The sequence below is a fragment of the Varanus komodoensis genome, unplaced genomic scaffold (assembly GCF_004798865.1).
Source record: "Varanus komodoensis strain SLA01 unplaced genomic scaffold, ASM479886v1 scaffold28, whole genome shotgun sequence".
Taxonomy (NCBI): Eukaryota; Metazoa; Chordata; class Lepidosauria; order Squamata; family Varanidae; genus Varanus; species Varanus komodoensis.
This window is the reverse complement of record NW_025335727.1, coordinates 8,846,671-8,859,515: the sequence shown is the minus strand read 5'-3', so window position 1 is coordinate 8,859,515 and position 12,845 is coordinate 8,846,671. Positions and strand designations below refer to the sequence as shown.

Sequence of the window (12,845 nt, the reverse complement as noted above, 5' to 3'; positions counted from 1 at the left end):
TGACACTTCTGCTAGTCCAACATTTCAGGCTCCAAACCAAGCATCAAAGTGAACATTTTGTTCATTGGCCTGATTGAAACATTCCAGCTGCTTTCGTTGACCTGCAGATAGAACCCAGCCTTGCAGTCCTAGTTCCTTGAACAGGTGCAGCTTTGGCAAGGTCACCAACAGTTTGTCAAGCCATTCCCCACAGGTGCAACGCGCTGATGGCCGGCGACTGATGTCCAGTTCAGAAAGATGCTCCAGTGCAGCTAAGCCTTGACAGAGCATTGCCCATCCTTTGTTAGAGAAGTGGTTGTTATAACTAAGATCCAGCTTCTGCAGGAGGTCCAGATGCTTGGCTTGCATGACCGAGGCTGAAAGAAATGTTCAGCACGTCAGTGGGTATCACTGAGTTTAAAAGTATCTTGCACATGCTTTGAAATGGCAAAGTGAGTTGAAAAACAAGAGGGTGGATTCAGAGTTCGGAGAATGCAATTGGGCAGAGTTTCATCCATTCTCCTTCCCACAACGGCTTTGCCAGCCCCTTGAAACTGGTAGTCAGAGAGTCTGCTATGTGAGAGAACTGTGGTCACCCAAAATCAGGCAGAGGCACCCTGAGGTTCACGCAGGAAGATGGTAGTAAGATCGTGGCAGGAAAGCATGAGTGGGACCTTCAAGAGGATCCATGTAGGTTCCTGCTGGCTAGAGCTTTTACCTACTAGGGCAATAGGAAGATGTCTCAGCAAGTAGATAAAGCCAATGGACATCTTATGTAGGCTGACAAGACCTGTACTGTAGTCCAAACTCTCTCTTCTGGAGGAGATGATTGGATGGTTAGAAAGCCCTCATGGGATTCTATAACCTGAGACATCTATGCAGCTGGGGAGATGGTGGTTTTTCTGGGACGCATCATCTTATCCCGAATATGATGGCAGAACTGAGTTCCCTACCTGGGAGGATCCTCAAAAAGGCACAGACTGTCCTGCACTTGAGGAAATACCTGTGCCTTTCCCTCATCCTTTGTCCTTTGTTGCACACTAAAGGGCCTGAAGTCTAGCATGACATATTCCATAAACAAAACCCTTCCAGCCATAGCAGGAAAATCCTGGATCCAACCCAGTGAGTACTGAGGAGAAAGGAAATGCAATTTTATACTAACCAAGGCTTGCCAAATCCTCATCCACCAAGCTGCAGCTGCTCAGTCTTAACACCTCGAGCTCAGCTCCAAGCTTTAGTGAGTTTAAAATCAGCTTTAGTTTCCCACCAACGCATTTATTCCAAGAAAGGTCTAATATCTTCAGTTCAGGAAGGTGAAGGGCAGCTTCAGCTGAAAAGATTAACAGCATCTTGTGCTTACTGACAGAGTCTTGACCCAGAGACGCACGAGCCTCTGCTCCCCATAGCTGTCAAACAAATCAAGTCACTTCCCAGCATTTTGCTCCACTCTTGCAAAATCCACCCATGCTTTAGCTTTCGCAAGGAGGAAAACCCAGAATAGAGCTATGCAGATAGGTGGAAGCTTGAGTCTGCAAGGCGAGGGGTCAGTAGGAACACAGGACGAGTTTAATGCCCTCGCTCATGCTTTTGCAGTATGTAGCCCTTTACTTTTTCCTCTGGAGTAAATAGCAACCATTTACTTATGAAGGAGAAAGTACAAGGCTATACTTGACCAAGTATCCTTTGCTGAGTTCAGAGCAAAACTTCCCCTCCCCTTTTGATGCACGATGGTTCAGCTGCTCCTGTAAGGAACCATATTAGAAGGTATACTTCTAAGCAACTTCTCCATTTGCAGCCCTAATAAGGTTGGACTCTTGAATAATATCTTGTAAAGAGTATCTATTTGTGCTTAGAATCAAGTTGTAGGCATTGGTGGTCCACTAGTGCTCTTTTGAGAGGAACATTTTCGTGATGGAATGAAGAAGAAAAGCCCTTGAATTCAGCCAAGTACAAAGTTATTTGTCTGTTAAATGTGCTCATGACAATGCAGTCTAAACCTATGACCACTCCTAGGCAACTAGGCAAAGGGCCTTTTCCGCTGTTGCTCCCCATCTTTGGAACTCCCTCCCAAGGGGAAATTTGCTTGGTGCCATCTTTATTTTGGCACCAGGCAAAGACATACCTTTTAAAGAAATTTTTTAACTCTTAGCCTGAATGCTGTGGTCCTTTTTATATTGCTTTTGTAGATGTTTTAGTTGGTTTTAGTGTGTTTTAAGCTGCCCAGGAAGGCCTCGGCAGTTATAGACAGCCTATAAATACATGTATAAATAAATAATCGATTTACCAGAGACAGGATACTGTGGCCATAATCCACCAGGAATTTTGGTACAGAAGTGCAACTGAATTTAATGGGAGTAGGACTACTGTTGCCTGTGCCAGAGAATTATATTAATAATCAGAAATGTGTAAAGAAGGAGCACCTCTAAGCTATATTTAAATTTTCTAACATGCACCTAGATATCAAAAGAATTGCAGGGGGCCCAATGTTAAGGATAAATATCTTGGGAAACAAATCTTTCAACTGTTTTGTTTTTACTTGGAAGTGACCCTTATGTTCTCAACAAGACTCTCTCTCATGAGAATGCCTGGAGTTTCAGCTTTAAGCATATGCTAAAACTGCCTCCTTTGAAATATGCAGCATGCAGGAGTGATTAACTTTGGCTGGATCTTTCATGATTATGTGTCCCTTCCCTCCAACTTCCGTGAAAATCTCCACTATCATTTGCTTCCAAAGGAGTGTGATTAATTCATCAGTGGAATGTTTTTCTTCCAGTTAATATTTTTTAAAAAATCAGAAGCAGCCCTGTGTAGAGAAATCTCCTGAAATTACACTTGTGTTGGCTATTGCTATGCAGAATGCAGCTTGCTTGCAGCAGGTCGCCACACAGACTGGAAGATTTTTCTCATCATAAACACAGGAGGAGGAGAAAATGGCTTAGAGACATAGAAAATCTCCCAATATGGAATAGCCGTTATGGGTGCAATTTCAGATAAACTCCACAGGATGGCTTCTTTGAGTACACCTATGTGTAAGTGCTTGCCATGGACTTAATCCAAGAGATGTTATGTACACTTGGATTATTCACATCATAGATAAGCTTTATCCATGTGCCTAAAGCTTCTTTAATTGCAGTGAAGCTTTGATGTGCTAGGTTTTCTTACTGGGGATATATGGGTGGTCTCCAAATAAGAGAACACCTATTGTTTAGTGGAGAATGCTTCATAAGAAGTTCCTATAGGAGCAAGACCTATGTATAGGAAGTTTATATAGGACCAAGGCAGGAATGAGCTGAAACAATAATGGCTTCATCATCATCATCATCATCACATTTCTGTATCTCCTGTACCAAAACTGGATGGTTTACAACAATAAGCACAGACTCAAACACTCAAGTCACCCATCCAGATTCTAACCAGGCCTGACTCGACTTCCAAGATTAGGCAAGATCAGGCACTTTAGGCTATACAGAATTACCAATGTAGCCAGGACTGCAAGGGAATTAAAACGACCTATTCTCATATGAAAGGGACTTGGAAGCTTTTTTCCCCTAATACAAATTGGGGAAAATGGAACTTTTAAAAAAGTTATCTTGTAGTTCCTACTATGTCTTTAACACAACATATAATTTGGTTCTTAGCATGGTAAAAACACAATCCTGTAGCCTCACAACATTGCTGTGGAATTGCGGCATAGGATTATTTGCATTCCCAGCTCTGAGGTCCTGTGATCTCAAAGCTGGGACTCCAGATGCTGAGCCCCCTCACAGCTGATGCGGAAAAACCCATACTGACTGTTTCACCAAGATCAGAGAGCAGGAAAAGAGGCAGCAAATGTCAGCAAAATCCTTTTAACAGAAGAATGGCATCACTATAGGTTCTTCAAAATACGGTATTCTCTTATGGAGAAATCCTACTGCAGTCCCCATTTCCATAGTCTCTGCCAGGTAGCACCAGTAAGGTTGATTATATTGGACTCAATGAGAAGAGATGATGTAATATTAATTATACTTCCATGGTGATGAGAAACGTTCTTGCAAATCTTATTCCTTCTTCCCCCTCTTATGTTCCAACCAGATTTGTATATGAATAACCAAAGCCAGAATAGTGTAAAGAAATATTCTTACCTAAAGATGCAAATGAATTGTGCTGCAGAGAACAATTGCTGAGAAGCAAAGATTTCAGTTTTGGTAAAAATCTGAGCCTGCTAAGAAGGTGATCAGATGACACACCAACACTTTTATTTGATGATAAATTCAGTTCTTGAAGATTTGACAAAAGGGGTATTATTTGGGCTACAAAGATAACAATAAACAGCACAGAAGCATCGTAGTAATATTTTCAATGGTTCATAGATAAGAAAGCAAGATTAAATTTTGCAAAAACTGCTGGTTTCACCTAATTAAAGAAATCTTAGTTGATTGATCATGTCAGCATTAGTAGACTAACCAATTAATTGTTTAAACAGCACATGAATAAACATATTTCCTAAGAAAAAGCATTTGTGGTTTTTAAATTATGCACATGTTGCAGCAGCTACAACCTTAGAAAAGGCTTCTCCAGAGATGTACCTGGTGCCTTCTGAGGACTTGCATCACTCCTTTTAATGCTGAACTGAACCTGAGCAGGAATAGCCAACAAGTTTATTAAACTAACTGATTACTAAGCTACACGTTGCATACCTCCTAAACGCAAAACAAGCAGTTTGCATGTTCTTAATGTGCATTCTACCAACTCTGGTTAATCAGATCTTGTAACAGGTTCAATATATTTATTTATTTATTGAAAACTTTTGTATGTCGTCCCTTATGCATGGCATCTCAGGACGGTTATTAAAGCTAGACAGACTTTTCCCCTCTGCATGATGAAATTGCCAGGCTTCTTAAAACATGCAGTTTTATTTTCTTTAATCAGGAAACTGTTTAACTTGTCAGGTATTAGGGGAGGAAGTGTTTCCTGTGATGATTTAGGTTCTAGTTACTTTGCTATGTTAAATATCTTAAACAGCCGCTTAAAGATATCTTTAAGTTTTTGCGGTGATGCTTGGATGGGCAGGTAAGCTCGGTTGTTTCATGCTGATGTAATTCTCTGCGATGGCATGCAGTTGAATTGTGAAAGGGCAGAAAGATAGACAGTGCAGTCTCACCGATATGTGAATTGGTTAGATGAGATGACTTACTGCCCCATGAAAAGAAGTGATTCTACAATTCATTAAGTCAGTTCCTTTTATATCTTACTTAAAACTGCCATGTCCTCTTCTGTAATGCAGCACTGATGAAAATCCAGGACTTCAAGGTTACTCAGGCCAGCCAAATGAGCTGCTGTGTTCTGGAAACCTCCTCCAAGCAATTTATTGCATGACAGATCTAATATTTTTAATTCCAGCAAGTGCTGCAAGACATTGTCTGAAGTGGAATAGACATAAAGAGACAAGGTGTTAATAAGCTGCTAACAGTGTATTCATTTATCTATACACAAATAAGCTGCCCTTCAGCCAGAAGGAACTCCAGTGTGGTATATACAATTATAAGAAGATAAATACAATAGAATAAAAAGATTACAATACAAGGGGTCTAGTATTCAAGCTCCCTTTAGTTCGTTCTTCCTTTTCTTCCATTGCAAAAGTTTGCTGAAATACAATCGTAACACATTTTGAAAGTGGGCAAACATTTCAAAATTCAAAAGAGATTGATTGAATCACAAACTTTCTTCAAATTACACCTTTAGCATTTCTACTGCCAATGATCCAGTCAAATCACTAGAGCTAAAAGAAACTCATTTGGGAAGAAAATATTCTCAAAGACACTTTTCCTCATTGAATTTGACTTTGTATTTTTATAATTCTCATTAATGTCAAAATTCCCAGAATGAATGCTTATAATGTCAATAAATGTAGAAGAGTTTTTTTTTAAGGGACAAGATAAGAAAAATATTGAATTTGGCAAGTGGATAACTTCTGTCAAATGTAAAACTGAAATGAGACCGTGTGCAAGATGCAAAACTATTTTTTTCTAATCAGTTCTGAGCAAACTGTTTAGGGAACAACCCAGTGCTTCTTGTGAAAGCAGCTTCAGTCATTCTGGTACATATGCAGGAAGATTTGTTCCCCTCATATGGATATTCTTCAGGCAGTGGGACCAAACTGGAATATTCCAGTGGTGTGTGGGGGGAGGCTATGGGTCCTTAAGTGGTCCCTCATTTCTGCAGCACCCAAATGAGCCCTCTCACTAATGACCCCTGCAGCTGGTGTGATTTCTTCCTTCCCATTCATTTCAGAAAGAGGAAAGAGTTTTTCAGAAACTATTGATGAAGAAACGGGCAACTGCCAGTGTGGTGTAGTGGTTAAAAGCTGGGATTGGAACTCAGACAATCTAGGTTATAGTCCCCACTCAGCCATGGAGCCAACTGGGTGACTTTGGGCCAGTCACAGACTCTCAGCCCAACCTGCCTCACAGGGTTGTTGCTTGGGATAAGATGGAGGAGGAGAGATAATGGAAGCTGCCTTGAGCCCTTTGTAGGAAAAAGGCAGGATATAAATCGAATGAATGAATGAATGAATGAAGTAGCTAATCCTCTACTGAAGGATTCTGAATGCCGTAGTGGGTGTCTTCTCTCTCAGCTATTTGAGACTGCTCTGCTAAATTTACACATTCAACCTAAGCAGACCTGATGTAACTTATCAATTCGAAAGTCCCTGTTTGAGTCTTCCTTCTGCCTTAAACTCACTAAGGACACCATTCTGTGTGGCGGCTCATAACCCTCCATACTCAGAGCATTATGTGAATCCTATTGACATTAATTTCATTTCTATATCAGCCTAAAACTGAAGCTCCAGTGCAGAGTGGGAGAAGCATAGCGGCTAGAATTGCCTCTGAGCTCCTCTGGCCCTTTGAACGCACTTAGCCAGTTTCAGCCATCTAAATGCTTTCCCCTTCCTCACGAGGAGGAGAGGCTGAGCACTATCAGGATTCTTCTGCTTATGGTGGTGTCTCTCTTCCCCACCCCCCCAGAATGTCCCCCACCATGATGGTTTTGAAATGGTCTCCTGACTTTGGGGCGCAACCAGCATGGAGGAGCTATACCAACTGGGAGGGCCCTGCAAGATTGGAGTCCCAGTCCAATTGGGAGTGTTTTTCTGAGATTGGACCCGGGACTCTGACCTATCCTAAAGCCCTCAGACAATGTCGGGAGACTAGAAGTTTTCTCTAAGTGGTCTTAAGCAAGCTACTCCCTCTCAGCCTTCGTTTCCCATTAGTAATACAGGAATATTAGTATTCATCTACTTTACAGGGGTGTTGTAAAGACTGCAGGAAGACAATGAGCTGAAAGTATTTTGAACATTTAGAAGCTGTGTGCAAATGCTAAGTATAATTAAGATAGCTCAGCTCCAAGTCAACATCTGCACTTACCCAAACACTGGAATCCATCTTGTTTTAACCCACACATGTTCAAATTTAGTACTTTCAGGCCTGTGGCATGTTTTAGTTCTTGTGCAATACTTTTCAGACTATATCCTATCATTTTGTTTAAAGACAAATCTAGTACTTCAAGGCGGTGGATCTTTCTTAGAAGCTGAGCTGAAAAGAAGACAAGGAATGCAGAGGTCACAAAAACAGTCAGTATGCATGTAGCTGCAATGACAGAATAATGCAATTAATAACAATGGATGTATTATTAGGAAATAATGACACTTGGAATATAAAACATTAAAAATAGTTATTGGTTTGACTAAGAAGCAAACTTTTTGTCCCAAGATTTTAAAAAGGCGCATGGCACATGCAAATTTCCTTGGTCTCTCCAGCCCAATCATGTGACTTTTATGTAGGCATCAAGAAGGATGTGCTCTGAGGCCAGGTTGTCCTCCCTCCCTTTGTGACCAGAAATAGATAATTTCCTACAGACCTGCCAGGACAGGGCTTCCAGAAAGCCAGTTTGGCAAACATATGCTATGAGAAGGCTTTCATTCTTATGCTTATGAAGGTTAATTTACCTTAAGCATTGTTTTTAAGTATTGAAGCATCACTGAAACCAGTAATGGGAAAATTTCCACCATACATTTCTCTGAGGTTGAACTGAAACTGAATCTGTTGTATTTTGGGCAAATCATGAGAAGGTGAGAGTCACTAGAGAAGATAATCATGCTAGGGAGAGCTGAAGGTGGAATGAAAAGAGGAAAAGAGGGATCGATTCATTAAAGGGTGCCACAGTCTTGCTGAATAGGGCTTTGAGGGACAGGACATTTTGGCGATGACTTGATGGCATATAACAATATTTTGAGATGGTTCTGATTTGCAATTCAAGGTGAAATTACATTTGTCTGAACTAGAACACATCTAGACACCAACATCTATACTTCTCTAAAATTTACAGTGCAATTCTCCCAAAATATGTGCATGCATTTGGAAAATTGCACACAAAAGTATACACATATATATATATATGAAAGTGTATAGTTATGCAAAAATGCATTATTCTGTGGAAAGTGCGCTTAAAAATTAAGTGTGCACAAAAACTCTGCTTATAAAAATGCAAACAATCATGGGTACCTTAAAGGAGTCTTAAAAACTGCAATCTTATGCAACTTAGAACTAAGAATATGTGCAACAATTCTCAACAAATTCTTGACAGATTTTCCATACTTAATTCTGTGGTCCAGAAATCCATAACCACAGCCACCCATCTGCCAACTCCCATGCCAGATTTTTCAGTTCTAACATACTAAAATGCAGCAGATTCATAATCACAATTTGACACTAAATGGTTTAACTTAAATAATTACATTCAAAATCAGCGCGCAAAAGATGTTTGCAGTCTGGGCTCGACTCACCCAGTGATTCACCATCTTCAGCAGTCAAATTGCAGTCTGTCAGTTTTAGAGTTTTGAGGATACAACCTTTGGGGATTTTTTGAGTTAGAAGGGAAAAGCTCCCACCAACATTAGGATTCCATGATAAATCCAGTATCTCAAGGTGAGGCATTTCTTCCAGTGCTTCTCCTATAAGCAATAAGAAATTTAAATAAGTAATGCCATTTTATATTCTGATGAAGGGGAAGGGGGATGCTAGTCTCCAACATTTCAGCTTCTGCTTAAGAAAATTCAATAATGTAGCACTTTCCAGACATAAGTATATCTGTCACATACTTGAATTCCTCTACCTCAACTGTGTTGCAGATTACAGTGACTTCCAATTTGCATAGTCCCATCAGCAGAGAATTGGTTTAGGGTCAGAGTCATCCCCTCTCTGTCCAAGTTTCATGCTCAAGTGCTGCTGCTTATGTAGTAAAACAAGAGAGAAGTTTCTGCAGATTTAGAGTTGCAGAAATACAGAACGTTTTAAGGGGGAAAAGAGCCTGAGGGAGAGGAAGATATCAAAAACAGCCCATTGGGGACTAAGATGTTCAGTGACCATGGTATGCTGACTCATGACTGGGGACAGAATAAGCCTTGGAATCTGCTCTCCCCTCTCTTCTATTGTGAATCCTGTGGGTGCCAAGGAGAGTCACTGCCTTTGCCACGGAGAAGATCACTTTCAAGAAGCCAGTGAGTGAAGGAGGCATGGCATCATTCACCAGCATCCCTTAATGAGATCACCCGTGGTTGTAACCTGTTAGAATAAGTCATGCAACTGTTGGATGATGATACCTAGAAATGCAACATCTTTGGCTGTGAGTCTGCAGTTGCTCAGTTGGAGAACTCTTAGCTCTTGCAAATGTTTGAACCGAAGGATGAGAGGTTCTAGTGTCCCTTCCATGAAATCATTCCAAGAAAGGTTGATCTCCTCTAGATCTGGCAACATAGGTATCATGGTAACTAAAAATAAAAGCAGAGCAACAGTCAAACTCTGGCAAGTGCTTATGTGGGCTTCATTAATATTTCTTAAAGCTTTCTATGAGGGAGGGCAAGATATTAAAAGCTGCAGGAGGCTATTATCTTCTAATAACCTCTTGTTGGCCCAGCTTGTACATTTGTGGCAGCATTTGTGATATTAGAAGGCTAAATTGGTCCCAGTTGAATCCCCCTCATTGTACCTTAGCTGGGTAGCAGCACAGAAGGAATTCCGAGAATACAGATGGTTGGGTGTTCAAGAAAGACACCCTGCAAAGAAATTAGGGTGATAAAGAAATTCAAATGCTTAAAAAAAACCCTGCCCTAAAGAAGCTTAACCCCCAGACATGGAAGAGCTATCACATGTGGTCGTTTATGCCTCAGGAAATCTGTTAATCTTACAGGACTCCGTTTTGGTAATGAAGTTGCAATAATCTGCTGTTACCCTTGAAGGTGCTATCTGTACACTAACAGAGGCAGGATTTAAAGCTAGAGGTGAAATTGCCTTGATGACTGAAGAGATGGCAATTGTACCAGAGCTGCAGATGATAAAGCAAAGAGGCAGGAATGGGAAGGTAGGTGCCCCTGGAGCTGACACTACAGACTCACAAAGCACAAGCAGATGATTTGAGATCCAAAGAGAAGGGGAAACTAGGGAGTTATCACTCAAAATGTATGTTGATGTTTTAATATAGCAAATTGAATACTCACTCAGGTCCATTATATCCCTTGCACTCAATGCACAGTTATTTAAATCCAAAACCTTGTTTGAGTGCCGTTTGCCTAGTTGTTCCAAGAACTGCTTATTTCGTCTATGACACACCACTGAATCAGCTTTGCAAACAGGAGGTGGCAAGTTACCTGCAAAACCAAAACAAAGTGACTTGGCAGATTTTTGGATATGTTGTTGTTGTCATTGGTTTGTTTTTATTTTTTTATTTGTCCCAACGTTTTCTGGAAAAAGACGACCCAGGGGCGTCTGACCATGTAGAAGATTCTCTGCCTGATGGACATAGCCAGATTACTGCCTAGAATAATTTTTCCAACTTGATGCCTTTCAGCTGGGCTGTATTGCAACTCCCAGCATTCTCAGCCTGCAAGGCCAATGATGGGAATTGCAGTCCAACACATCTTGAGGGCAACAGGCTGGGGAAGGTTGATGTATAGTCTGGCTATACAACACTATCCCGGTGCAGAAGATCATGTCCTGGCCAGGCCTTGTACATTAAATTGATCCTGCAGGTCAGTCCCCAGTAGCTCCTCATGAGCAAATCGCTCCAACCAAGACTGGGGGCGGTAGCCTTAAAAACCTCTGCCTCTACTCCACCTCTTCCAAGCTCTTCTCCACTCCTTGTTCAAAGAATGGAGACTCCTGTTGGGCCAGAGGCTTGGCCTTGGGACAGATACTTCTTCTCCTGCCTGGTGGGTTTCCTGCCCCATTTTGCTCCTTGGGTTCATGGAATGGTGCTTTTGGGGATCCTGGATCTGGTTGGAGGAGGTCATTTGTCCTCGTTCTAATGGGGTGGCAGAGGAGAGCTCTCTGTTCGAAGGTGCACTCCATTTGAAGGACTGTGCAATCCATGTGGGATTTAACAACAAACAACCATAAGACGAGAGAGCCTTTTAGTCTCCGATTCTCTGTTGCCACCTAGACAGTGGACAAACTAGCAAGCATGCAAGTTACTTTGCATGGTTATACTATTTCCTCATTATGGTGGTATGTATATCATTCAAATTACTTATTATTTCTGCATTTGCATTTATACAGTACATACAGGTGAGCATATGCATACACCTGTATTATGCATTAATTTGATTTTTTGGAAAGCATAAGTGGGTACCCTGCTCTGGTTTGGTGGGCTAATTGTCTACAGCCTCATCCAGTCCTTCTGTCCACAACACAGTACTTTCAGACTTAACCACCTCTGGGGTCCTGACAGATTCAATATTAAATGGACAAGGCAGGCAACCAGAACTGAAAAGTACAAAGAACCAAAGCAACCATATTGCTCAGTGCAGGTATCTACCTTGGACGGTCCAGTGAAGGCCTGAGGGCATTTTGTTGGCAAGAAGATGTCCCTAATTGCATTTCTCGGAGCCCGATACCCTAGGAAGCCATACAGAGAGAGCTGCCTCTGGGGCACTCGTTAAAACCATGTAGCTATTTACCTACAATGGGGAGGGCTTGTTCCATCCTTTCTACTCTAGAATTATTCACTTTGGGGCTTTCATTTCTATTTGCATTTTTGTCGTTGGATTTCTTATGGTGAGAGTCCTGATAAAGGACCCTGGTCCTTGCTGGATGCTGGTATTTCCCCTTATGAACAGAGGTGTTCTTATTCTGTATCTAACTCATAAACAAGCTGAAGGGGGATATCTGAAAGAGGCCATCTTCAGCATCTCCTGTGGTTCCTGGCTTAAATCTTTCCAAACAGACCATCAGAAATTGAGTTTTCAGTAGCTTTTACTCTTGAGTCTGTCTTATCCCCCATCCCAAAACACATAAATTGTGGCATATATATCCTCAACATTTTATCAAAGGAGAAAGAAGAGAATTAATGCCAATTTCTGCCACAAAGAGAACCACACCCCCATCTTTTTAGCTCTCTCTTTTGATGAAGAATCTTTCTTTTTGTGTGGAGGTTTATGAAAATGTGTGTACATATACACACAATTAATACATCTATACACCAGGGGACGACAAGGAGGTGTCATGGCACCTCCCAGCCTCTGTCAACCGAGGATTTCACTCGGACTCAGCCTGTTTTATGTTTGTTGAAGAGATCAGAGGTAAGAAATATCCTCTACTGCCCATACAGCTGGACTGCATATGTACAGAAGCATTTTTGGTCGCTAGCCTGAAATAAGGAACTATTCTTTTCCACTGGATGCTCCTGGAAGAGCAACCTCATAGCATTTTCTGGAAGTATTTGACTTTAAAGACTGCTTCACAAGGGATAAATTTCCTACAAGGTTCTCATTTACATGTAGGAAATAGTGTCTACCCAATCCTATGTGAAAAGTATATCCAAACCTACATACA

General features: G+C 41.3%; 1 protein-coding gene across 1 annotated transcript; it reads right to left on the bottom strand.

Annotated features, from left to right (window-relative positions):
• Positions 1-24: 24 nt before the first annotated feature.
• Positions 25-12,242, bottom strand: LRRC31 (leucine rich repeat containing 31). The gene is given in 9 exon segments (XM_044434402.1): positions 25-356; positions 1,142-1,309; positions 4,104-4,271; positions 5,214-5,381; positions 7,386-7,553; positions 8,804-8,971; positions 9,620-9,787; positions 10,514-10,663; positions 11,972-12,242. Coding segments are annotated over 9 exon segments (1,761 nt in total).
• Between the last annotated feature and the right edge of the window lie 603 nt (positions 12,243-12,845).